Source organism: Natrix helvetica (assembly GCF_964273705.1).
Source record: "Natrix helvetica genome assembly, chromosome: 6".
NCBI lineage: Eukaryota > Metazoa > Chordata > Lepidosauria > Squamata > Natricidae > Natrix > Natrix helvetica.
Window position 1 is genome coordinate 34,654,106 of NC_138553.1, and position 27,993 is coordinate 34,682,098.

Below are 27,993 nucleotides of genomic sequence, written 5' to 3' on the forward strand. Positions count from 1 at the left end.
ATTCCTTATTACATTTCCCCCCTCTATTAAACATTTTGGCCTGGATGCCTTCTTTGGAGTTTGGGATAATTTCACTGCCCTCTTAAGGCCATATATTTGCAACCTAATTCCTAGCTCTAAAATTAACTGTTTGCGATATCCAGCAGGTAGAAATGCATCAATGTCCTGGTGCTAAACATTTTGGGAAGATTTTATTAACTTGTATTTATTCCTAATGTCCTTCATATCACAATACCACCATCAGGACTGCAATGTGACTATCACAGACACACATAACACACCTGTCAGATCTATTTTGGATTTTTATTCTCTCTCCTACTAACGTCTGCGGGATCCAAATGTATCCCATACTGCTATAATGGAGAAGATCCTATCTCTTCTAAATTAGAACTCAGCTCTGCTTGTTCCTACGTACATTTAATCTGGATATTTTTAGTGTTTTATTGGTTTTTACTGTTTTTGTATTTTTAAATGTTTTAGTATTTGTAACAGCAATGTTTGTTTTTTTAAATTGTGAGCTCCCCAGAATCATTGACTTAGATAGGTGGTCATAGAAATTGAATAAATTAATATTCTGGAAATTATTCAAGATGGAACTTTCCCAGAGCGTTTAGTAGCGTATGCTATTATGATTTCTTTATTATTTCTATCTATTAGGGTTAATTAAATTTACACTATTAGTGTTTTGCTTTTATTCTATAATTATAATAGTTGATGTTAACCTTTAAATGTATGGATTTATCAATTTATTTATTTCCTGTATCTTCCCATTCCAATCCAATGACTGGGTGGTGAATAGGTTTAAAACAATTAAAACACTTAAAAACAGTACAAAAACGAGTATATGCAAATGTATGCGCCAAGAAAATTATAATCGTTACTATAGCCAAGGAAGAAGGCCTTAATAATAATAGCCACTTCATCCAGAGTCTTCTGAAGCTACTGTGTGACCACTCCTTTTAAGAAAGCTTGAAAACTGGACAAAAAATGTCCAGATTAGTTGGGCCAATTGATAGTCCCTTGAGGAGGCACACCTCTTTAAGAGATGGCACAGTACTTCTTCTCAAAGAAGAATTAACTACAACCCTGACCCAATCATGCATTTCCTCCTATGCAGCCTTAGCAAGTCAGGAGGGACACGGTTCTCAAACTTAAATGGCTGAACAACAGATGCAAGGGCCCTGTCCACTTCCTCAGATTAAATGGGCTCAAACTCTCCCCAGATTATACCTTAGTTATATTCCACTTTATTATTTAGATGAATAATTCAAAGCAGCTAACATACCTAATACTACTTCCTCCTTCAATTTTTTTCCATAACAACCAACTAGTGAGGTGAGTTGAGAGAGAGAGTGACTGGCCCAAAGTCACTCAGCCAGCTTTCATGCCTGAAGTGGAAATAAAACTCATGATCTCCTGGTCTCTAGTCTGATGTTTTAAACACTTGACCAAACTGGCACTCTCTAAAGGCCAGAATCTAACACAGAGTGAATGAAAGCAATTTTATGTACTAAACAGCCCCGCATTCCTCACAACAACCCTGTAGATCAGTGTTTCTCAACCATGGCAACTTGAAGATGTCCGGACTTCAACTCCCAGAATTCCCCAGCCAGCATTCGCTGGCTGGGGAATTCTGGGAGTTGAAGTCCAGACATCTTCCAGTTGCCAAGATTGAGAAACACTGTTGTAGATGAACCTCGGTATTACTCCCGCCAAGGAGGGACCAAGTCACAATAAATAAATAAAAACCCAAGTCAGGTGTATTACCACTATTAAATTACATGAATGATTTAGGACTATTGTAATGGTACCCATGAACTCTTTCACCCTGTGCAAATTAAAATCCACCAAGATATAAGCCCAGAGAACTCCATCACCAGTCCAGCAACAGAGTTAAGAAGGTAGCTATGCAGCATGGGGTCTGATACGAAAGCAACAATCCCAACTGATCTCAATTGGCTCCCAACTTAATAAACAGTGTCCTACACCTGGCAATCTAAAGAGCAGGATCCATTGTTCCCTCCAAATATTTCATATGACCAACACCATCTCATCTCCTCTATCCTGGGGTCTTGTCTGGTGCCATACCCGGAAACCAGTCAAATAGATCTCAGAGAGGGGAACGTTTCCTCTTGTCCTAGCCTGTTTCTTTATAATGCACTGCAGATTATCAACAATTAAATCATGAATAAGGGTGGCTCGATCTGGGATTCACCAGCAGTAGCTGACAACCAGGGTCTTGAAATCTGCCATCTGTGGCTTGGGAGCAAGTTCAGAAGCCTGGAACAGCACAATATACCAATTGCTCTGTGGGTGGCCCACCTTCTGTCTACCATCATACCTACCTATTAGTATTGAAATCTTATAACCTGCCCTCGTTTCTTCAGAGCCCTCCAGCCTTCCCTGTCCATAGAGATTCATATCCCAACCCACAGCCCCTCACCTGACACAATCTATAACCAATCAACTGAGGGAAACCCTAATACCAGGGTACTTCTGCATAATACTCAACACATCTGCAGAATCAAGGATTCACATACCAATCTTCCAATGCCTTCGATCAGTCCTCTTGTTGAGGTACCTAATCATACAACAAAATGATTTCAAGCTTCTCCTTTCCAGCTTTCACTGTGAGGATAGACAGAATCAGTCACAATCAGAAACACACCAAGTCTATTAATTCAAGTCTGGTTCTCAATCTAATCCTCTCAGTAAGATCTTCTTAAATAACAATAGCACTTAGACTTATATACTGCTTCACAGTGCTTTGCAGCCCTCTCTAAGCAGTTTACAGAGTCAGCCTATTGCCCCCAACAATTTGGGTCCTCATTTTACCTACCTCAGAAGGATGGAAGGCTGAGTCAACCTTGAGATTCGATCTGTCAAATTGCTGGCAGCTGGTGATCTGCAGAAGTAGCCTGCAGTACTGCACTCTAACCACTGTGCCACCACAGCTCACTCACTATCATTAAATGAACTCATACAGAGGTGACTTTCTCAATGGCTTCCAACTCTAGCCAGACAGAAGTAAAATGGTTATCCAATTGCGTGGGGGAAAGGAACTGCAGTCACAAGGCCCTGTCAGCCACAGCCATCCCAATCCAGTATTGTATCTGCTACAATGAATACTCAATACCCCCTACCTGACCATGATGAATAAGTAGACCTAATACCTGATAATTCCATCCAGCTCACTTTCTAGCTCCATCTTCTTTGCAAACTGATAGAAGCTTCTTCATCATCAGTGCTGGCGTCCTTCCTACTGCCATGTTACCAGTCTCTGCCAAACAACCGGAATGCGTCCTGTACAAAGTAATAGATCCTTAAACCAGTAGCCCAACAATCCAGCGGCCAGGGCCATTGCCTCCAATCTAATCACCACTATTGCTGGCTCCAATACTCCAAGATCAGCTCTCTATGTGCAAGTAAAGGAATGGGCCTCTGAAGTCTCACATACTTTCCCAGGCACACTGACAGCCCAGGATAAAATATAAGCTACATGAACCAGATAGTAAATCAGTTCTGATTGGCCCACTCAGGAGATGATCTTGAGAGGCTCTTCCAAAATTCAATCAACAGCAGCAAATTTCCAACCATCCACAACATGCTAAAAACCGTCTTCCAGCAGCATCTATTCAGACCATGATGGGGAAAAAAACTTGTAAGATCTTATATAATCTTTAAAATATAAAACATAAAACATAATATTACAAAATCCAAATATATTAGATATTTTATATTTTTATATATTTAAATATACATCTAATAATTATGTTTATACATTTTTAAATATACAAAATATAAAATAATATAATCTTCAGAAATCCTACAAGTATAGTTATCTTATATTATCCAACAATGTTTTCTAATAAACCTGGTACATTTCATAGATAAAATTCTATTACGCACAAAGCCTCATCCTTGAACTGGAATTAGATTGCCCAAGATTGAAGGATCTAGCTGAAAACACAAGATAATTACCAAAGCCAAAGTCTCAGACCATTTAGTATCTTGAATAGAAACGTGCAGTGCATCCAAAACAAAACAAGAATGATACAGCCAGATCTTCTAGCTTCATTCACTATTCTCTCTTCAGCTCTACATTGTCTGCAAAATCCTAAATCAGAATTTAGTCAAATGTAAATTGACTGTTAAAAGATAAAACACTATGAAGAAGGATTAGCCAGCAAATGAATAAATCTCAAAAAAGGTACTCTTTGTTACTAATGTCGCTGTGAACATCTCAACATTTTGATTACAACCTATCACTACTAACTATTACATGTACACATGTCTAACTCTTAAAATGTGAGATCAAACCAGGAAAGATATATTATGGTTATAGAATGACATGAAACTGCCTTTTATCAGTTCCTCCTGAGTACTTCACTGTCTTAAACAAAACAAATGTAGTTCATAATCTTGTTTTAAAAGAATTATGTCTAGGATAAACCCAAATACTGATACATACAGATGGAAATACTCAGTAAAAACCAAACAACTTAATATCTCAATAATAATGTGGACACTAGTAGTGAAACTACTCTACAGTAGGTCAAACCTCTCAATAAATTGTGTGTTTAGAAAGTATTCAATATTTTTGTTTGATTACTAATTTCCTAGACTGATTACGCGATGAGTAGTAAGATCCTGTTAGGTAAATTTGATTTCCTATTTTTGTACCGTCTAAAGAAGATGTGGAAGTAGAGGAATTCATTACCAGCCAATTATTATTTAGGAATTGCTTTTTAAAAGAGTTCGTAGTTATAGCCATTTCATCTATTTAGGGTGGAAGACACGATCAAGTGGTTCTCTCTAAGACACTTAAGCAATCTGAAGAATTCATAAACTCTTTACTAGATGTTGGTGGCTGGTGATTTCACTTTAATTCTACTCTTAATACTGATATTACTATTGATATAATTGCCTATCAGTGGTCTTATGTTATTAGAGACCTTGAAGGGTCTACTGGTTTGATGATGATGTTCATCCATCATTTTAGAAGAGGACCTTGACATCTAATGAGTTGCAGGCTTTCCATGGTGTGTCTGTAGGTGGCTGGTAAGGCCTATAGGGGCACTTAGATTATTACAGAGCTTGAAGGGTCTATTGGTTTAGTTAAACTTTGTATATAAAAAGCAGATTGGAGACAAGCTGGATCATAGGTGAGAAAAAGTTCATCATCAACACACTGAACATGGATCGGGGTATGTATTATTGCATTCACTGTCTGGCAAGGGGAACTTTCTGCGCAAGGGCAAGATGACCGCTGCTCGCGTGAGGAGAGTTTCGTGTGCGAGGGCAACCAGCTGCAGCTCGCAAAAGGGGAACTTCACACACACACTTGCCTGCTGCCTGTGTGGCCTGGTTCTGAACAGGCCATGGCCTGGGGGGTTGGAGACCCCTGGCTTAAGAGGATAAGCTCTGTTCTGAAGGAGATGCAGTGGCTGTAAATTTCCTAATGAACCAATTTAGAGCATGATACAAAGTCTTATACAGGTAGTCCTCAATCTACAACCATTCTTTTAGTGACTGTACAGAGTTACAATGTGCTGAAAAAATTATTTAGTACAGGTCTTTAGCATTACAACCATCACAGCTTCCTTGCCTGATTAGGTGTTTGGCAATCAGTTCGCACTTATGACAGTTGCAGTGACCCAGGTTTACACCTTGGTCATTTGTGATCTTCCCAGTCAGCTTCTGGAAAGCAAAGTGAATGAGGAAACTGGCAGGGAAAGTCTCAAGTTGCAGTCATGTGATGTCATACTTAGAGTGAATCGCTTAACAACTGCAGCAAAAAAGGTTGTAAAATTGGGTGTGGCCATATGATGCAATCACATTGCTTAATGATGGAAGTTTCTGGTCCCAACTGTGATCATAAGTCGAGGACTAACTGTGTAGATTAGAATTGAATATTTAAAGGAGTACTTAATCTGCCTCACTAAAAAGATTATAAACATTTTTTTACAAAATAATAAATGTAAATGGACAATTACTCAATAAAGACATATATGCTGTATTTCAAGCAAAATATTTGTAACATAAATAAAATAAACTTCTACTATTCCTTTCAAAGTAAAAGAATAATTACATTCTGAAGAATTCCTAATGGAAAATCAAACAGATTCCTGACAAATATATCAGATAACTTGTCCCCCAAAATGTAGAGAAGGGAATTAGAGGGTCAGCCATACCAGTCTTAATTCTCACTAAGAGAGATGGGGAGGAGTGACCATGCAATATTGGAATTCAGAATTATGCAACCACAAGGAATATAAAAAAGTCTTGGACTTTAAGAGAGCTAATTTCAATAAACTTACGAGAAAACTTGGGAAGGATTCCATAGATGAAAATCCTCAAGGGGAAAATAACCCAAGAAGCTTGGGAAACTTTGAAAAATGAGATAATAAAAACCCAGTCTAGCACAATTCCAATGAAGAAGAATAAAGAAGAGATATGCACAAAGAACTCCCTGATAAACTGAAAGACAAAAAGGACAATATATAAAGTGGAAAGAGGAACACATAACTAAGGCAGAATATCAGCAAATAGCCAGAACCGGCAAAGATGAAGTCAGGAAAGCTGAGGCTTAAAATGAACTAAGGCTTGCAACATATGTCAAAAATAACAAAAAAGCTTTTTGTAAAAAAAAAAACAAAACGTAAAAAATAAGAAAAAACTCAAGGAAATAATTGGTTCATTGACAGGAGAAAATGGCAAAAAGGTGACAGCAGCAAATAGAAAGCAGAATTGCTTAACTCATTTTTTTGCATCTATCTTTACACAAAAGGAAAAAAACAATCCAACTGATTAAAAAAACAGACCATAAAAAGGAGATTAGGAATGCAAGTGAAAATAAGCAAGAAAATGGTAAGTGAACACCTAGACAAATTCAAATCGCCAGGACTAGATGGATTAGACCCCAAGATTCTGAAGGAACTGGCAGAAGTGATCTCAGAACCACTGAACCATATATTTCAAAAACCCTGGAACACTTGGCTTATGTGGTTCCCACTTCACAAAAAAAAGTGGAGGGGGGAACAGACCCAGGAAACAGCCTTATCAGCCTGATATCAATACCTGAGAAGATTTTGGAAAAGGTATTCATCTACGAATACCTAGAGGCAAGCATAACCAGAAGCCAACACAGGTTTGTCAAAAACAGATAATGTCAGACAAATCTTATTGTGTTCTTTGACAATGTGACAAAATTGTGAAATGCTGTACATATGATTGGCTTGGACTTCAGTAACACATTTGATAAAGTAGACCACAATCTACTACTTGATAAGATAGAAAAATGTGGGTTAGACTGCTCAACACCAGATGGATTCATAACTGGCTGACCAACCACACTCAACATGTAATATTTTAATCCTCAACCTACAACAGTTCATTTAGTGACTGTTCAAAGTTACAACAGCACTGAACAAAGTGAATTGTGAGCGTTTTTCACACTTACGACCATTGCAGCATCTCTATAGTAATGTCATCAAAATTCAGATACTTGGCAACTAATTCATATTTAGGATGGCTGCAGTGTCACAGGGTCATGTGATCACCTATTGTGACCTTCTGATCTGCAAAGTCAATGGGAAAGACAGATTCACTTAACCATGTTACTAACATAACAACTGAAGTGATTCGCTTAACAATTGTGGCAAGAAAGCAAAATGGGGCAAAATTCACTTAACAACTCTCTTGCTTAGCAACAGAAGTTTTAGGCTCAAATGTGGTCATAGGTTGAGGACTACCAGTATGCAGTGGGGTACTTCAAGATTCTGTCCAGTACTCTTCAGTATCTTCATAAATGATTTAGAGAAGGGGATAGAAGGGAAACTCATCAAAATTGCAGATCAACATCAAGCTGGAAAAACAGTCAATACTCCAGAAGATAGGCTTAAGATACAGAAGGATCTTGACAGACTTAAACACATATCATACAAAATGAAATTCAATAAGAAAAATAAGTTCTACATTTAGGCAAGAAAAATCAAATGTACAGGTACAGATTAGGTGAAACCTGACTCAATAGCAGTAACTGTGAGGATCTTGGAATCCTAGTGGACAATCACTTAAATATGATCCAGCAGTATGCAGCAGCAGCTAAAAAGGTCAATGCCATCCTAGATTGCATAACAGAGGGATACAATCAAGATCACATGAAATATTAGTAATGCTTTATAAAGCCTTAGTAAGACCATACTTAGAATACTGCATCCAGTTTTGGTTACCATGTTATGAAAAAGACGTAGAGCCTCTAGAAAGAGTGCAGAAAAGAGCAACAAAGATGATTGGGGGCTGGAGGCTAAAATATAAGAAGAACGGTTGCCCGAATTGAATTTGTCTAGTCTCTTCTAGTGAAAAAAAGGACTAGTGTGACATGATAGCAGTGTTCCAATATTTGAGGAGCTGCTACAAAGAAGAGGAGCTCAACCTATTTTCCCAAGCACCAAAAGGAAAGACAAGAAACAGTGAATAGAAACTAATCAAGGAGAGGAGCAACCTAGAAATAAGGAGGAATTTCCTGAAAGTGTAAATAATTTACCAGTGGAATGATTTGTCTTCAGAAATTGTGGTGCTCCATCACTAAAGTGTTTTAAGAAGAGATTGGACAACCATTTGTCTGAAACAGTATAGGGTCTGCTGCTTGATTATGGGGTTGAAATAAAAGATCTCCAAGGTACCTTCCAATTCTGTTTTTCTGTTATACTATAAATGGTACGAAGCAAATCTTAAATTCTAGTAAAATTTTCATGAGTAAAAAAGAAATGTCTCAAGTTACACATCCATCTATACATATTAAACATTTTAGGAAAATCATAAGTTAGCAGTAACAGAACAAGTTAGTAGCAACAATCTATATATATTAAAGAGTTTAGGAAAACTAGTTTATAGTAACAATCTTAGATTTTTTCCCTAATGAGTTCTGGTTAAGATGATTGTATGGCTATTTATTCTATTCTAAATTAATACCAGTGCCTACAAAACATAGTACTCAATCCTAAGATTTATAAATTATAAAAAACATCAGAAACCATATTCTAAAATTATGAAGATTTGATATATTAGATATTTGTAAATATTCTAGTGCACTAATAAACCAATTAATTTAAGCATGAACTTTATAGTAAAAATTATAGTGAATTTTTCTCTACCACTAATTATCAAAATAACTCATGTTATAGAGAAATTTTACTTGCCTTTTAACATCAAGTAATTATATCAGACAGTAAAACCTTATAACATATTCTAATTCTTCTTTAAATCCAAGTTGATTATGCAGTTTTCTGACTAACCAGATATCTCTATAATCTGTACCAGTTTAAGGTGCAGACACTTTTTCTTCTGTCATTCATATTTTAAAAATTCACAAAAACATTTGCATAAGATTACCTTGCTTTTTTCTGCTAGAAATACTTTTAAATGAAAAATTAAAAAAAATACTTGATCTGATATGTATGCATACCTTACTTTGCTGAGTAAATAATTGTTTCAGTCCCAAGCAGCATATTTTAAGTGGAATAAAAATGACTTATAGCAAATATATGATCAATTGAAAAATTTAGAAATCACTAAAATAATTTTAATACTTTAGTTTTTCAAGTAAAAAAAATCTATATTTTTATATCTATATATACACATATATAGTTAAAAGATTCATTAGTTTTTTAAAAAATTAAATAACTGGGCACTTTAAAGATGGTTCTGTGGCATATAAATAAAATTCTGTGACATTTTCTTTTTAGCAGATTATACAGGCCCTGAGTTGCTTTGGTTATTTCAGTTTGGGTATTAGATACAAACTTTTTCATATTATTAAATCAATATTGGATTTGATTATCAAGTTAGTTTCTGACAGTGTATTCTTGTTCATATCTACTAAGAATTTTCATAAGTTTAGTTCAAAATGTATAATTAATACTGTGACTAGGACACTTATATATGTTTTTCTGGAATTAAACAATTGGACTTTCTCTGTGAAAACATCAAGTAGTAATCCATAGGAGATATTAAATAGCTTACATCATATATATATTTTATTATTCACATTTATAGACCGCCCCGAGTCCTTTCCGGGAGAGGGGGCGGTCTATAAATGTGAATAATAAAATAAAATAAAATAAATATATATAATTTATTTTATGGGGTTATTATAAAAGGAAATACTTTTACTATACTTTGTACTATATCATAAATTATTTAAATAATTATAAAATAAATAGACAGCATTACAGAATATGGATAGCAACTTTATGAAAAGCCCATTTACCTGAAATAATAATCTTCAAAACCATCAAACTGTATTACAGTTTGATGGTTTTGAAGATTATTATTTCAGGTAAATGGGCTTTTCATAAAGTTGCTATCCATATTCTGTAATGCTGTCTATTTATTTTATAATTATTATATTTCATAGATAAAATATATGCCATTATAACTGACTTCTTTAGTGACTTAGTAAAGGGTAAACTTACTTAGCTTACCCTTACATTATCAGGAGAAACTTTCAGAGATTTGTTATATGGCAACATCAGAGAGCAAAGGTCCACAGCATCCCTTTAAAAGGAGACAAGGCAAACCAAAACTCTGAAGTGTGAAATCTCTTCTTGAACTGCTTAACTCAAGAATACCAAGAGATATAAAATAAAAACAACTGGCTTCTGGGGAACTAAAAGAAAAACCTATTAAGAAAATATAGTTTTCCATCCAGGGAAACTCAAATGATATATAAAAATAGTGTAAAAGAGGGAACACCCATACAGTTAACTGACACCCACAAACACACGTGCTGCTACTGTGGAGCCTGGAATTCTTCCCATTTCTTTTCAACATATGGAAAAGTAGATTTTGGTTGGTTTGGTTTGGTTTGGTTTGGATATTTTTGCACCCCACCTCATCTGAAACCCACCAAAAGCATCAATCGCTTACAGCAGCAGGTCGGGCCACCTCTCACCTACTAAAGCTGGAAATCTCGAAGATGATGTGTAAAGCACAAAAGTACTGCACAGTCTCTCCGCTTCCATTTATTCCCGGCCCCCTCCCCACAAAGCCTGAGCCTGGGTTCCCGGGGTCAGTCGGATCTTCTCTCGGACGAGGAGATCTCCGGCTCAAGCAGTGAAGTCCCAGAAGCCCCCTTCCGCTGCCGGAGAAAGACCGCCGGCCCTCGGCGCTGGCATGGGCTCGCCGGCTTCCTCTGCCTTCCTCCCGCCTCTCCGCCCCAGGAGCCATGGCAGGCAGAGGACCGAGAAAAGTTGAGGCCTTCAGGCTCCCGGAGAAGCCGCCTCCACGCTCTCACAACTCGGGCTCCCCCAGCCCCTACTGCTCGCTCGCTCACTTACCCACCTCGTCGTCCCTGTTCCACAGCAACCGGGCTGTCTGGTGGCGGGGGCGGCGATACTCTCTCGGGCCCTGGTTCTTTTCGATGATAGCGGGGGTAGAGGTCTCCACCGACGACCTTTATTTGAGAGACGGGTAATCTCTAGGCTCTGCGCGCTCCGCTGCCAGACCGGCCACCATCTTACATTAGGGTGAGACTGCCCGCCTGCCCCGGACGCTGCTTACAAGACGCATGCGCACAAGCCGCCGGAGCGCCTTGGTGCGGGGGAAGGAAAAAGTAGATAGAAATGCGACGCAACCCGAGAGCATGATGGGATTAGTAGTTTTAGTGATCACCTCCTTTTCTACATTCGAAGGGTAGGAGGGGAGCCGCCAGCAAGACTGGTTTTTTTTAAAGGTGTTGGTAGTAATCGGCCGTATAAAAAGTTGTTTTTCAACGAGTCCTTTCATATAAGTATACGGTACAATATAAATAGACTGGGTGTCAACTCGAGTTTCGGTTAAATGTCTGGATGTTGTTTCGAATCTTCACTTCGTTACCTCAGTGTATTTTTTTAAAAAAACCAAGTTTCACACATCACGCAAAGCTATGGTTTGTTTATGCAGAGTTTAGAAATAAAATTAGTATGGAATAAGATAAAGTGGGTGAAGTGCTGTATTCCATGAAGTAGTTAGGGAATTGTTAGCGTGTTCTCCATTGAGAGCAGTGACATAATTGATACTTCTTTGTTGAACATATTTTAAATCCATAATGTTAATTTGTCTGTCAGTACCGTAATTGCAACTCTGAGCGTTGATTATGTCATCTGTATAGTTCAGTCTAATTGTCTACTTTTCCTTTGTTTTTTGTTAGTTTTTTTAAATATAGAAAATTAAAAGACAAAACTCCAAGGGGAAAATTGGAAATTTTACAAGAACAAAACTAGACTAAGTATTGCAACAATAATAGCCCTCTCCACTTGCACTAGGGTCTGATAAACTTCTACATCTATGTGCAACCAATTGACCTGTTATATAGTACATCTAGTTCTTATAATAGTTAACAGTTTAATCAACAACTTGTTAAACTTCAAAGCCCTTTGTTAACAATCTATTGTAATTAGCTTGTAGAAAGTCTACAGGTTTCTTATCTAGTACAAAGCACCCCAATTGTTATGTCTAATCTGTCCAGGATCAAATATTCTCATTTGATTTTTAATAATGAAAACATTCCTTAGAATTTTAGTTGCGAACTTTCCCAACAATTGCATCCCATTTCCTAGAGCCACAAAGTCTTTGTTGTAGGTGTTCTCTGCAGCATCCATTGTTCAAAAGGACTCTGAAAACATAGGATTGATCTTGCCTTAAAAATCCAGTTCATCACTCATCGGTTTCATTATCTGAATTTCTTATACTTATCAATCTTTTCTGCCAAATCTGTAATGTTCAGACCAGGTTCTTCTTCATTTATGGCAGCAACAAATCAGATTCCAATTCATCAAACTGCAAATTAAGTCCCATTATTATTTTCTGATTTTGGGTATGATCCTGGGTTTGATTCAAAACCATTGTTAACCCATCAACTTTTTTATTTATATCTTCAAAATAGCCAATAATCTAGATTCTTTTTTCAAAGGTTCTCCAGAAAGCTTCATCTGAGACATTTTAAAAAATACACCCTTCCAAGAACAAGAAAGTATATTATAATAAAATCTCCATAAGGTAAAGGTTTCCCTCGCACATATGTGTTAATTGTTCCCGACTCTAGGGGGTTGTGCTCATCTCTGTTCAAAGCCGAAGAGCCAGTGCTGTCTGAAGACGTGTCCGTGATCATGTGACCGGCATGACTAAATGCCGAAGGCACATGGAATGCTGTTACCTTCCCACCAAAGGTGGTTCCTATTTTTCTACTTGTGTTTTTTACATGCTTTCAAACTACTAGGCTGGCAGAAGCTGGGACAAGTAATGGGAGCTCACCCTGTTATGTGGCACTAGGGATTTGAACCGCTGAATTGCTAACCTTTCGATCAACAAGCTCAGCATCTTAGCGACTGAGCACCGCGTCCTTACAAAATGTTCATAGAGAGAAGTTAAAATTTTACTCAGGGTGAAAAGTAATAATAATAAAAAGGAATTTTCCCATGTTTCAATTTTTTTTAGAGCTGGTAAAAATAAAATCCTTATTATATAATCCAATGTAAGTGTAAGTCCAATTGGGTGATTTTCACTACTGGAGAATGAATTCTCACCGACAATTTTCTTATGGAAAGTAAAAATATTTTATAGTTCAATGATAAACAATGAGAGAACAAAGAAAAAATGTAAAATCCAACAAGTTACAAGATAGATCAACGATCAACTAGTTATTAAAATATACAAAAATAGAGGAATTGTAAAAGTGCAATTAAAACCAAGGCGTGCTTTAAAAAACAAAGCCGAAGGGAAAAGATAGCACTTATATACAGCTTCATTTTACAGAATCAGCATATCGTTCCCAATAATCGGGGTCCTCATTTTACCGACCTTGGAAGGATGGAAGGCTGAGTCAACCTTGAGCCTGGTGAGATTTGATCTTTCAAACTGCTGGCAGCTGGTGATCAGCAGAAGTAGCCTGCAGTACCGCACTCTAACCACCATGCCACTGTGGCTCCAAAAGATGGTAAAAAAACTCAACCTGATCACTCCTTACCGAGAATTGTGATCTTCAAGATCTCTCTCCTCCAAAGCTGCACAATTGTTCAAAATTCTTGGGTCCTTCCTAGTTACTCCCTTTCAATTCTAGGAAGCAAAGCTGCCAAATAGCTTTGGCAGAAAAATCAGCAGTTGACAGAGAAAAAAATGCCTGCTGTTCAGCATACCATTTTGGGGGTTACGGGGGACTATTTTTTCCTTTATGTTTTGTCCCTCTTTCAATTTCTTTTATTTTCAGATCTTTGTTGCTTACTTTTTTTCCCTTCAATTTCTTTATCTTTGCACTTTGCATAATACTACTTGCTTGCAAAGGGAATAATATAATGAAATAGATGGTTGTACAACTAATAAACAAATCTCATTCTTCTGAAAGAAATTTCAATTCAGAATCCTTTGCACCTCAAGAGTCCTCAAGTCTATTACATTCTTTATGTTTAATCTATCTGTACAACAAACATTTGTGGAAGAATAAAATACACTGAAGTTTTTATACATTGACCTGAACACCTTTAAGGAAAGGCAGGATGTAAATCATGTATCTAAGTATGAAGATAGACAATCATGCTATCCAGGTAAACAGTTGTCAATTGTAGTTGTTGAGATGTTGTTATTTGGGGAGTTAAAAGTTAAAGATTGGATAACTAAAAAATTAAAGATTGTTAGACCTCGAAGGCTCTGATTTGAGATTTGGGTGGCATGCTTATTTGTGGCATGACAAAGTAAAAGTTAACCCTGGTTTTAAGAATCATATTATTAGGGAATCTATTGGGCACGTATGGTGGGCACGTAAAAGAAGATAAGAGCAATTTAAAATGGAATTTGATAAAATACAATTTAAAATGGAATTGGAATAAAATACAGTCTAAAATGAAATTGGAATAGAATACAATAATTTAAGATATTGATAAAATATGATAAAATTATATTTCAGTATCACCCCTGCAATCTACTCCAATCAGTCCCACATATGCAGATCTCAACCAAACTATTTTGTTTAAGTACTGTGCTGTGTTAAATGTTATTTTCAGGTTCTGGCCGCACTTAAGGTAACTTGTTTTGATATAGGAATCCCAATAGATCATTTGTTTGGTATATGGACCAAGGTACCTGTCTCTCACTCCCTTATACAAGCAACAATCAAATAGGATGTGAGCCAGGTCTTCTACCTCTGCTGCTCCACAAATGCAGAGACGCTCATTGCAGTGTATAGAATGGAATCTCCCATATCTGACCATTGGTTCAAGCTGTTTGACTCTTGCTCACGTAAATCTCTAAGATGTTTTAGCAGTTTTAGCTTCAAATAGCTGTCTACTTGAAAAGTACATTTGTGTTTACTCAGCTATTTCAAGTTATCCACCTTACTAAGGATAGCTATATCATTTTGTACTTCTATATCCTTAATTCTTTGGGCAGCTCTTTTTTTGAGTTGTTCTCCTGTTACGCAAGAGACAGGAAGGCCACAGCTTCTTACGAAATTTGTTAGTTTGGTGATCCAGATTTGTGATTGTGATTTATTTGCTCTAGTAGACATAACTTGGGGAGTCTATGAGTCTCCATTTCATTGACTTTGCACCAGTAGTTACATGCTCTAATTTTGGATAGTGCGTGAATTGTATGAATTCCCAATTCATTTCTAACTGCTGCATCAGATGTTATTGGATCTACACCCAAAATACATCTCGGGGCTGTGTTTGTTCTAGGACTTTGGTTCAGTATAGACCCCAAACGTCTGCTCCATACAAGAGCATAGAGGTAAACTTAGCTTTATAAACCATAATTAATGGGGCTAAGGAGCCTGGGTAACTATGGTTTTTTAGTTTAAGCAGTAAATTCAAACAGCCTTTTGCTCTAAATGTACTTTGTTGATGATGGCAAGCCCAAGATCGTCTTTGAAAAAGTTACCCTAAATATACAAAGGTGTTAACCTGTTCAATTGGTTCACTAATTGCCACCTATGTTTCTGATGGTGTTTTCCAAACGCCATTATTTTTGATTTAGATTTATTGATGATTAGAGTGTTATCCTGGCAATAAACAAATATTTATTTGTCAAAAAAATATACAAAATACAAATATGTCAAAAAAAATTGACAAAAGAAAGACAAATATGTCAAAAATTGTATGGTAAAATGGGCAAAAAATTAGGGATACCATAACACTAAATAAATCGGAGAATATATGGACTAATGGTTTAAAAATTACTTTGAATTAGTGTTTGAAAGAAAATAAAATGATGTATCATTGGTATTTGACTCCAAATAGATTAGCGAAAATGTATAGAGGAACGTCTAACCAATGGTGGAAATGTAATCAAAATCCAGGTATATTTTATTGTATGTGGTGGTCTTGCAAGTATGTGAAAACTTTCTGGATAAACCTAATGATAATGCAGAAAATATTTGAGATACAAAAATTAATGAAACCTGAAGCTTTTCTTTTAGGTATTATGAATCAATTAAAAAAACTATTTGGGATGTTATTTCTTTATATGTTGATGGCTATGAGGTCTCTATTCATTAAGGCAAAGAGATGCCGATTGAATGGATTTTAAAATTGACTGAATTAACAGAGATGGCAAAACTGCTTTGATTAGAAGCAATAGACTAGACAGCTTTATAAGCTGTTTGTGGACATTCTATCAATTAAATACAATAACAGATGATTAACAGGGATTTGAAGACTAGTGTCATATTCAGGCTAATCTGTTGATGGTTTTTTTTTACTTTATATTATGGTTAGATGCTAGGTCTATTTCATTATTAGAGATCTCATCTGAAATATGTTTATATATTTTTCTTGCTAAATAAGGATGAGAAAGCTTAGAATTATTTGCAGACCCATTATGTAAGGGGAGGATAATTTATCAGGGTTTTAAAATTTTCTTTTCGCATCCAACCCAGATGGAGGTTTTTTGTATGTTCAATGTTAGACTCATTTCATGTTTGCATCATTTTTTCTTCTTTGTACACAATTTTTTTGTTGTTACTGTTGATGTCTGTTTTTCTGTTTTGCATTTTATTTTTGTTGATAAAACATATATAAACATACCAAATAATGCTTTCTATAACATTCATTCTGCTTTCTTGACAGCATTAGCAAAATAGAACAGAACGGTGCAATACATACAAAATAAAATCTCACTGACTTAAACGGAATATACTTTTGCCTAGCTTCAGAGGATCACGCTGTGATCCTTCATATAATACAGAACTGTAATTTGGAAATCTTTTTAAACTTGTTTTGCACGGTTGCTTAATGATACATAACAAAAGATATGTTAATTCCAACATGTTATTATAAATATTGCAGCTTTGATAAGGAGAGTGAAAAAGGCAGCGCATAATCTGCTTCATTTAAACATAACTTTTTAACTACCTAGAGAGGTAAGAACTTTTCTCATCCGTTGCTCCTCTAGCTTGCCTCAGCAAGCTCCAACTACAACTCCTAGCAAACATTGCTTCCGGAACCTTTGAGAAGCTGCTGAGGGCAGCTTGGCGATTCTTTCATTTGTGGATGGATTCGTTGAACCAAGTCTTGGTATTCTTACCCTCTACTTGCAGAGAAACTGGTGGTTGCCGTCCTCAGTGGATTTGGAGACTATTGCTGTGTGAGCAGCAGCATTGCTGGGATACAAGGAGATACCTCTAGTCTGGTATTCGTGTTAGCCTCCAAATTTATTTGTAACTTTGAGCCTCCCTGCACTTTACAACAAAGTTAAGCTCAGTTTTATACTCTTGGCGTCCTCATTGGCAGGTTGTAATTCTGTTGCTTAGTCTCTTTGACTATGACATTAAAATCAGTTAAGGCAAGGTAGGTGAAGTGAGTTGCTCATCTGCTACTGTTTTAAGATGTATAAAATGTAGATCAGATGACAAAATCTGGACATCTGGCATACAGTCTTCTCTCGCACACCTGTGGGAACTCAGCCCTAACACACAGCGAGGGGAGGGCTGGAGGAGGGAACAACTTTCTTGACAACAAATATAAAATTTCCTACTCCCCGCGTAATGATGTTTTTGAGGGTGGGGGTGGCGGGACAGATCTAGGAGATTGTGCATTACATTGATTCGTTTTATTTAAATGTGAGTGAAATCTCGTTCACATTACATGTTATTACATTGTTTGAATGTAAGATTTTAAAAGCACCAAACAAGGATATTCTAATAGCAGCATAAATTTTTTGTCCCAATAAGCAGATGGAATATCCTCAATAAAATGCTATGAAGTTCTCCCGTTTAGTCTTTCAGCTGCTCCCTCTTTTCCATACTTTCTCCCCCACTGAATTTCCTTAGAATTATATTGTTTCTCTTCACTACCCCATTACTGGATGTTTCAGAGAATGTCTCCACTACATCAGATTATTTTTGATCCTTTTGATAATCTTTTGTGTGAGCAATTTTAACCACATGTGTTGGAAGAACTTGAGGGATTGAGTCATTGCCAATATGCAATTTACTTTCATGTAATATGGCTGTTACAGTGGTATCTTTTTGGATCAAATTTATTTCGTATATGTTGTTCTGAAAGACTTGATATTTTTTGTAGATACTCATGTTCTTAAGTATATAACTGTGATTTTGAAATAAACAAAAATAAATGGCTTATTTCATTTTTATGATTCTAGACTGCTCTCCTGTTACAAGCATAGAATAAAATGCAAGACTAATCTGAATAACTTATTTCATTGTTTGAATAAACAGATTTAAATGTGAATAATTCCACAACATAAGACAGACCTGTGTGTGTGTTTGTTGCAGATTCCTGCTAATTGTGAATTTTGTATTTATGAATTTGCCTACTCAAATTTATTTGAAACCGCAAATCAATACTTGTGGGGCTTTCATCCTCATGCAGAGCAGTGGAAAATTTGAATCTTCTGATAGGCATGTTTCCAGTTGAGGTTTCAATATATGCTACTGTTTATGGCCATTGCATAGAATGGAATTACTGCAAATAATGCTGCAAATGAGAAAATCATATGTTATTATCTACCTACCTACACACACAAACATGTAAATCTAGTTTTTATAACTGGTTTCACTTTTTTCTCTCCTTTGCACATTATTTTAAAATAAATTTTGAACAGTTCCCAGTGCAATCCTTTCACACCAGTTCCAATTAAATGCAGAAGTCTTTTTCCTGCATATCATTCATATGACAGGTTTGACTGGTATTATACCGAAGGACCCATGTAGTTGAAGACTATTCTTTATGCAGATATTTTTCAGGGCAGTGATCAAACTAATTCGATCACATCCCACTATCCTAATTTTTAAGAAGTTCAACACTTAACCTATGTAATCACAAAATATTGATATTATTTGTGTTATGGCAATTTCTTTAAGCCTCATTTCCTGTGTGTATCTTGCACATCTGCATTATTTAACATACAAATTTGATTAAGTTTTGAAAGCCATTCTACCAAGAAATGTTAAAATTGAATATAGAATCATCAGAGATCATTTAACTCTTCTTTTGCTAAATGGCTATGCAGAATCAGTATGTAAGAATACATATATACATCCCAGAATTACACTATTCATTAATTTATTCCAGACTCAAGGACTGCATTTAGTAATGAGCATCTGTTAATGGAAAAAAAAACTGCCAAAGGAAGAGCAGATATATGGTACATGTGGAAGTAATTTAACAGAACCCAGTCTTAAAACAACTGAAAAAATCATAGTCCAATATATCTGGTATAGAATAGCAAGTGCCACACAGAAATTGTCAGAAAAATCATAAGAATTATTGTCAACTTTTAGTAATTTTGTATTTTGTATAAAAAGTAACATTTTGATGCATAATATAAAAATTCTAAATACATGTATATAACATCAAGGGATGACAAGCAAAAAAAGTGGGAAATTTAATACCAGTGGAAATCATTCCTTTTAGTCCAAAAATCTTTTTTTTTGAAAGGTAGGAGAAAACCCTAGTTGTAAAGTTACCAGCTAGTCTTGAAACTTAATTCATTTTTCTACACACTTAACAATTTTCTATCAACTTATATTACAGAATATTAAAAATCAAAACATTGCATCTCAGCGGTAATTATAACAGACACCAAGAGTAGAAAAGTCCTGCACAAACACAGAATTGGAGCATCATGAAAACTTTTAGAATTTGGGATGCTTACTTGTTAGAAAATACAGTCAGGAAGAACCAGGATGTTTTTTGATAATATATTAGAATTGTTTTAATATTCTTAATTTCTATCAAAGTGCAATAAAAACAGTCTAGGCCTGTTTCATACTTAACATGTGACAAATGGGAGTTTCTTCCATATAAAGTTCTTTTGTTGAAAAAGAGCTATAGCAACATGTAGAGGTATGTGTGTTTATGTAAAATTTTGTCTTCTCAATGGAACATCCCTGGAGGCCATCTGTCTTTCTGCAGTATTTATGCTAAAAACAGTAATGGTTGTATGTTTTCTAAGACAGAAAGATAAGTTTACTTTGTTGTCTGGATAAAGCAGAATTTCTGACAGTAATACAGAGTCCTTGCTGCTCTCTAGAGTTTGGTTGTTTGCTTGCAAACATTACATTACCCAACTAAGTATCATCTGATAATGTTAACACCAATGCTACTTGTTGGTGCAAACTAACAACAAAACTCAGAGAACATCAAGGAGTTTACAGTTCATCCCTGAGCCACACATATTCTCTTCTATTTTAACTGTAATTCTTGCAGAAAAGCAGCTTCTTCGTTTTATCTAGTGGTTGCAGCCCTTCCAAATGATGATTTGTTACAAAACTGAGAAGAAGCAACTTGATCATTGTCCTAGCTATACCACATTTTTACTGTAACCTGTCTGAATTTAAGAAACAAGCAGCCCTTCCATCCTTTGGGGGGAAAAATTAAGTGGTGCTTTTTGAGTATCAGTCCTTTTTATCATTTATTTTCATAATGAACTGTAGCAGCATGAGGTCAATCCTTCAGAATATTTTTTTCTTTGCACTTTTTTTAATTTAGAGGATCTTCTCTTCTCTTTTCTTTTGCTTTTCATCTAACATACCATTCCCAGGCGCTTATATCCTGATCTGGTGGATAAAAGCATCAGGATTATTACAGTCATGTTCTAGAGTCAGGATGCAGTTATTCTGTTTTGATGACATTCCACTATGCACTCTAATTTATTTACTGTATCTCGATCAGATTAATTTAATATAAAGCAGAAATGGGGGGAAAAGTTACCATTCTGTAACTGTTGATCAAGGCATCTCCTGGCTTTTTCAGTGTAACTGTCCATCTTTACCTTCAGCTAACTGTTAGTCCACCAGGATAGGAGACCCAAGCCGGGTTCACTGATAGATCCCTTAATGAAAAATTGTAACAATTAACATTTGAATTAATATGTGTTAAATATATTTTAAGTTGACACTCACTCTCCAGGCCTATCCCTTTGTAACTGTTCAAAAAGTAACACAAATATCTACCAATACTTAGGTTCTAGACCATACATATTTCATACAGTCATAAACAAAAATCTGTGCCTAACTTTACATTGTATGAATGCAAAACATTTGACAAAAATATTTTTCTCAGCTCCATATTTAAGCTGTACCTTCACATTCTCCTCTCTATCTCTCTATTCTAAGAAGCAACCATAAACTACGTGGGTACAAAATGTTTTGTTTTTAGCCATTTTGAACATAAACACCTTCCCCCAATTGCAGAATTGCAACTTGATTGCAGAATAGGAACAATAGATTCACAATGGAAACAAGTTATTAACCAGATACTTCAAAATGAAACATTCTGCACATTATTATAAAAGCAACTATAATTGGAAATTCTCCCCCCCCCCATGACTAATTAAATAGAATTAGAGCTGTTTATACTTGAAGAGAAGATCACCAGGAAATCTCAAGTTGTAGACAATACCAGGTGTGTGTGAGTATCTGTGCATATTCCAGAAGAAAGCAATGTGTATTGCTGCCACCAAAACTCTTATGGATGGTTTAGCAGACATTAAACTTGATTTGACATAGTCTTTCCCTTTTATTTCTCTATTTAGGTATTGGTAAAGGTCTTCATTTTTAAAGGTTCCAAAGAAAAGTACATACCACAATAGTATAGGGTGCTTCTTTCTTCTGTGTCTCCTCAGTGCCACTAGATGTGGAAGGCTCTACAGAACTTGGGCCTGTTGGGGATGTATCAATGAAATTTTCATCCACCACACGGAAACGAATTTCTTCTCCCATATCCATGTACAGGTCATGCGCTCCTTCTTCAGTCTCATATTCCCAAACCCATACCTGTTCCGTTTCATCGCTGGGTACATGAAAAGGTTAAGGCAACAATGTGACAAAAAAAGCAGAGAACTGTTCTCTAACATCCTATAAGGTAGGGCATGGAGTAATGGTTTTAATTGAAGAAGGATAGATTCTGGTTGAGTGTTAAGAAGTTTTAATGGGACTGATAAGCATAGGAGATGGAAGACCCATATTCACTAGATGTTTTCAAACAAGACTAGGCAATCATGTTTTCCCGTGGATTCCAGATTTAATAGATTAGTATCAATGGCTTAGTCTATCTGTAAATTTTATGATACTAAGGTACTTCATTAAGACATGTAATATGAAAAAAGTATTTTGTTAATGTCTCCCTAAATTTATCTCTACTGCATTTTTACCAGGATAATTCTTGCTGATTTTACTAAGACTGAGGCTTAAAATAAAATATTTTCTAACAAAGTAAACAGACTTAAAAAAAATTAAACATAAATAAGCCTGATCTGAAAAGTTTTGTCATTAATTTGTTGGCCATACATTAAACCAGATGTTCAGATTCAATTTGGCGTTTTTATCCACCTATCAAGTTCTTCCCAAGAGCCTGGAAAAGGCAGGTATTGTTTGATGGTGTTTAAGGTATTATTTCTGGATGTAAACTGTTCCAAGTAAAGCTGCCTTTTGCAATTGATTAATGGTGACTTTTTAATGCCGATGGCGTTCAAATGGTGCTCCTGTTGTTTTACAGTTGTACTGTAAATGCCGATTATGTTTGATACTATCTTTGCTTTCTTTTGCCACAGTCATTCTACTTCTATTTATACGTCTTTGATTTTGTGATTTCTCCCCCCAGTTCTTTCTATTGCTGCCTATTATTATTCTATTGGATGTACTCTTTTATAGAGCTACTTGAAGGATACAATTTGGCAGGCTGTTGTAGAGATTCTGGAGGAATGAGTATGTCATCAAAGAACCCAAGAGAAACTGTGGAAAGATCAATTAATGAAGTAGCTACTTAAATACAACATAATAGCACCTGCTTAAGCCTTAAATTGCCTTAGATGTATGTGAGGAAAAAAAGACAAAACTCCTCTAAAAATAAAATTACAGCATTCAAAATAATCAGCTCTGGACAAATTCAAGAATAATACATAAATACAGGTAGTTCTTGTCTTACAACCACAATTGAGCCCCAAATGTCTGTTGCTAAGCAAGACATTTGTTAAGTGAATTTTGCCTTTTTATGAACATTCTTGCCACAATTGCTAAGTGAATCACTGCAGCTGTTAAGTTAGTAACATGGTGATTCATGGTTAAGTGAATCTGGCTTCCCCACTGACTTTGTCAGATTTTTGAAAAAGGTGATCACATGGCCCTGGGACACAGGAACCATCATAAATATAAGTCAGTTGCTAAGCATCTTAATTTTGATCACGTGGCATGGGGATGCTGCAAAAGTCGTGTGAAAAATGGTCATAAGTCACTTTTTCCACTGTCGTAACTTCAGTCACTAAACAAACTGTTGTGAAGGACTGCCTATATCTAGTTAGAACTGCTCAGCTCTAATTTTTAAAATGCATTTACAAAATAAAATTATGTATCAATAAACACACCACTAATTGTATAATCTTCATGTAAACGTCTCAATATTATATTTAAGATTACAGTGACTACAAGTGCTTGCCACTTCTCAAAGGATAGGATTAAAGAGACATATCTTTATAATTTTACACAATAAAACACTATCAAATAATACAGCAAATACGTTGGTAACTGCTTTCTGATCCAATAAGTAGATGTCAGTTTGATACTGCTATCCCCCAAATTTCTACATATTGGAAATTATTAGATTGATATTAAATGACAGAAGTAAAATTGCTGAAACAGCGGATAAGAAATTAATCAATTAGACAGGAACCAATTAGTTCTATATTTGTTTTCAAACAAGAAATTCATCAAATCTTGGTTACCTTGGTTACACATGACAATATACCTTCCACTATTTTTTATTACTTTCTGGTACATCTTTGAAAAAAAACCTTTGTAGTAACTATCATTTTAAATTATTAAAAAAAGAACTTACCATGTACACCTTCAAGACTGCAGCCTTTTATCTCTCCGACCAGAATTTCATCCAAAAATGGATGAAATACAACGTATCTAAAATGTACTAAAAAAGCAGCAAACATCATAAATCTGAACAACTCAAGGTTACCTATTGTTTCTTTTTTATTACATACTGCAGTTAGCTAATTTAAACACTGATTTTAATAACAGTTAAATGTAACAGGTTTGAAAGTGCTAAAGTGTTTAATAGTCGCTAAACTATCTTTAAATTTGTTCTAATCCACTGATATTGATTCATTGATGTTGTTACACTATTCTGCAAACTTTTCCATGTTATATATGCATTTTGTAATTTCTTTATAGTTTCTTTTCCTTTTAAAAAAATAGAGTAATTAAAACTGAAACTAAAGTAAAAGATTAAATTAAAACATAGATCTAATATATGAATCAATATCTTTCTTACTGTATTATGAATAAAGTAACTGGCACTGCAAGATAGAACTGAGATAGACATATGACATTGCAGATATTTCTTTTGTAAATTGAAAAATAACCTATTAAATGCCCTTTTTAAAATGCATATTTGTATTAGAATAGTAAAATTAGCTACCTTAGCAAGCAGAATGTTTACAGCATGTGGCAATTTGTTCATGATTTCTCAAACATCAATATCTGCCTAAATAATGAATTGCTTATTACAATATAACATATAACATATTTAATCATATGCTAATTTACTATCATACTAAGTTAACAAAAATTGAACTAGGATATATCGCAAGAGGACAAACCATTAGTTCTCTAGAATGGAATAACAATACCTGGAATACATCATAAATACTTTTATTTTATATTAGGGAAAAATGCTAATAAGAATAAAATGGAGTTAAATATTTTTAATTAAATATTGAGTCTTGTGGTTTTCAGTTTCTCCATAAATCTGAAGAGATCAAACTTAGATATAGTTGTCAAACCTTTTGTGTGTGATGCACCATCTCCTGGAAATATGTAGGAATCCTCCAGCTTTGTAATGTCATATAGACAGATACAGAGGCCAACATTATATACAACCTGAATATAGTAGAATGAGGAAGAAATGGGGGAGGACAACAAATTGTAATTATTAGAAAATTCATGTAAGCAAGTGTTCAAAAGAAAAGCCACATAACTGAATCTAACTAATGAAGTGATTATGTCGTTTTTATTTCTAAACATCTCAATCAGGTGATTCCGAGAAGCGTACAAGAATTAAAACAAAAACAAAAACAACCATGATAAACAATCCCTGGAGCCAGAGATGAATAGAAATAAACATGAATAGCCAGTCCTATTTTCCTTCATTTTGTGCTGAACTGCAAATAATTTCTATAATACGTCTATGTATTAACAGTACAAGAAGTGTACTAAACAAAATGATGAAAATTTAGAGGCTGTTTTTCAAAAGTTTTCTAATTGAGGAACATACTTCTCAATGTATTCTAGTGTTCAAACTGTTATCGCTGATCACTGTTGCTTGCAGCTTATGGGAATTGTAACTTAAAATAAGGATACTTCAAGCTTGCCCATCCCTGTTCCACTAATTAACAACTGAGTTTCATAGGTTCTTCAAAAGTCACAATTCTATTATGGCATACGTTGCCATATATTATAGTCTATTTCATCAAATATATGAATTATCCTGAGATAGAAATATGCATTAATGGTTTGATGAGGCATTTACAATCAATTTCTTTGAACTTCTAGTAATTACCTTATTGGCCAACTTCTTATTTAACTCTTCAGTGATTGCATCATTAAGCTTTCTTTCAAACTGCCATGGAGGAATTCGCACTGTATCTGTCATTTCTACTAACACAAACATAGTTGCCAGCAAAATCACTATACCTAGATCTAAAAAAAGAAAAGAACCATAAGGCCTTTAGGAAAATAATGAGCATGTTTTATCATCTCAACTACAGCTCTACTATTTGTGAGCTTTGATGGCACTTGTATCCCTTGTTGGATCAATAAAGTGTTTATATTTTTTCTCACACTGGTCACAATGGCATTTTCTCAAATCAATACTAGATCAATATAATTAAGGAAAATGGTGCATTTCCAGAAGTCCAGTTGTGGGTTTCATCAGGAGAACTGCCACCACTGGATTTCTGCTTATTTTAATACAATAGGGAACGCCATCCAGCAGAGCACTTGAAAGAAATTACCTCAATGAGTAGTAATTATATTCTGCTAATCATATATAGAACCCAACCCCATTTAGAAATTAGTTGTGATATTAAGACTGCCAGCTAATTATTTTTAATAACTGACAAAACTTCCAATATGTAAGTCTTCACAAAAAAAGAAGAAAGCATAAAACAGAGCAGTATAATTATGAAAAATAGTTCCAAAGTGAGAAAAATTAGATTTCTAAAATTAAAAAGACTTGGGAAAATACCTATTTGCAGAACTGCAAAATATGCAGGTTAGGATAATTCTACTGTCCACCTACTTACACCATTTTTAAAAACCAAAAAGCATTTATAATATGCGTGATAGTTAAATAAATTAACATTTATTCAATTAAAACCTATTTATATGGGAAGCAGCACGAACATCAATAAAAAAGACTACTTAAACTGACAAACATATCATCCCCTTTAAAGGGCAGAGGCACATTATGAGATTATAAAGAAACATTTTCTGAAGATGAGTTGCTCTCAAATGGTAGAGCCAAAAATTGTTGAGATTGAGAAATGCTGTTCTAGATCATTTGCAATGTCCTGAATTAAAAAAATCAGGACGGTTAGAGTGCTGAAGCAGGGGAACTTAAGTTCAAGTTGTCCCAAAGATGCTTTTTCAAAAGGCAAACACGGTTTCTTGTTTTTCTTTGAAGATGCTTTGCTTCTTCAGCTCCTTTTTAAGGAGATTGGACAATCATTTGTCTGAATGGTTACAGGGATTCCTGCCTGAGAAAGGGGGGGAGTGGACTAGAAGACCTTCCAAGGTACCTTCCAACTCTGCTATTCCACTCTAATTGAGAGCTGAAGAAGCTTCTTGGGTGAGAAGCGAAACGTCTTCAAAGAAAAACAAAGTCCAGTTGCCCCTTCAAACAGCACCTTTGGGACAACCATGACCTGGATGACTGAGAATCTCCATAGACATTAAGTTCAAGTTCTTGCTCGTACGTAACACGTGGTGATGTGGATGCCGATCTTTCAATCAATCCTATCCCACAGATTTCCCAGAAGATCGAGGAGCTTCAGGCAGAAGGAGAAGAGAGAACTACGGTCAGTGGCTCCGGCTCCCTCGCTCCTCTTGCTCTCCACTTATCCCCATCGTCGTATCCGATCCCCGGGGCCACAATTTCTCCTGGATCTCTGGTTCTCTTCCACCACAATGGGAGTAGAGCTGGGTAGTTCCACAGGCGACCTTTATGCGAGACACGGCCAACCTCCAAACTATCGACCACGAGTTGCACACCAGCATCTTCTGTTAAGGAGGGACTACCAGCATGCCCCGGAAGCTGTTCCCAGAAAGTGGCTACGCAAAAGCCACCAGCGAGTTGGTGTAACGGAAAGAAAAGACAGGAAGCATAAGCCATGCAATCCGAGGAGTCCGCCCCCAGCAGGTGTACTCCAGTAGTTTGAGGAACTGGTTTGGGGAATTAGGAACTCCCTGTCTATACCAGAGGACTTCAAACT

General features: G+C 35.7%; 2 protein-coding genes across 15 annotated transcripts in view; both read right to left on the reverse strand.

Annotated features, from left to right (window-relative positions):
- CNOT4 (CCR4-NOT transcription complex subunit 4) overlaps positions 1–11,572 on the reverse strand; it is an 82,454-nt gene extending 70,882 nt beyond the window's left edge. For 4 of the 8 annotated variants that reach the window (XM_081958269.1, XM_081958264.1, XM_081958268.1 and 1 more), the window contains exon 1: positions 11,343–11,571. The gene's annotated coding sequence lies outside the window, so the exon portion shown is untranslated. Of the gene's footprint in view, positions 1–11,342 lie in introns of all 8 variants that reach the window. The other 4 variants (XM_081958266.1, XM_081958265.1, XM_081958262.1 and 1 more) reach the window with 2 other exon arrangements.
- A 1,231-nt stretch (positions 11,573–12,803) lies between these two features.
- On the reverse strand, positions 12,804–27,821 carry POLR3H (RNA polymerase III subunit H). Of its 7 annotated transcripts, none has more exons than XR_014175814.1 (8): positions 27,478–27,820; positions 26,061–26,200; positions 25,285–25,381; positions 24,327–24,413; positions 23,164–23,227; positions 22,079–22,286; positions 21,207–21,327; positions 12,804–12,822 (listed from the first exon to the last, which is right to left on the reverse strand). XR_014175814.1 is itself a non-coding variant. In XM_081958556.1 (8 exons), the coding sequence occupies exons 2-7, from the start codon at positions 26,169–26,171 to the stop codon at positions 21,274–21,276; spliced, it is 621 nt and encodes a 206-aa protein (XP_081814682.1). In that variant the 5' UTR covers positions 26,172–26,200; positions 27,478–27,821; the 3' UTR covers positions 18,021–18,968; positions 21,268–21,273. The 7 variants fall into 7 exon arrangements, 3 of the variants coding, with proteins under 3 accessions (XP_081814682.1, XP_081814681.1, XP_081814680.1); XR_014175815.1 differs by lacking the exon at positions 12,804–12,822 and adding an exon at positions 15,503–17,612; XR_014175816.1 differs by lacking the exon at positions 12,804–12,822 and adding an exon at positions 18,021–18,968.
- Positions 27,822–27,993: the final 172 nt, after the last annotated feature.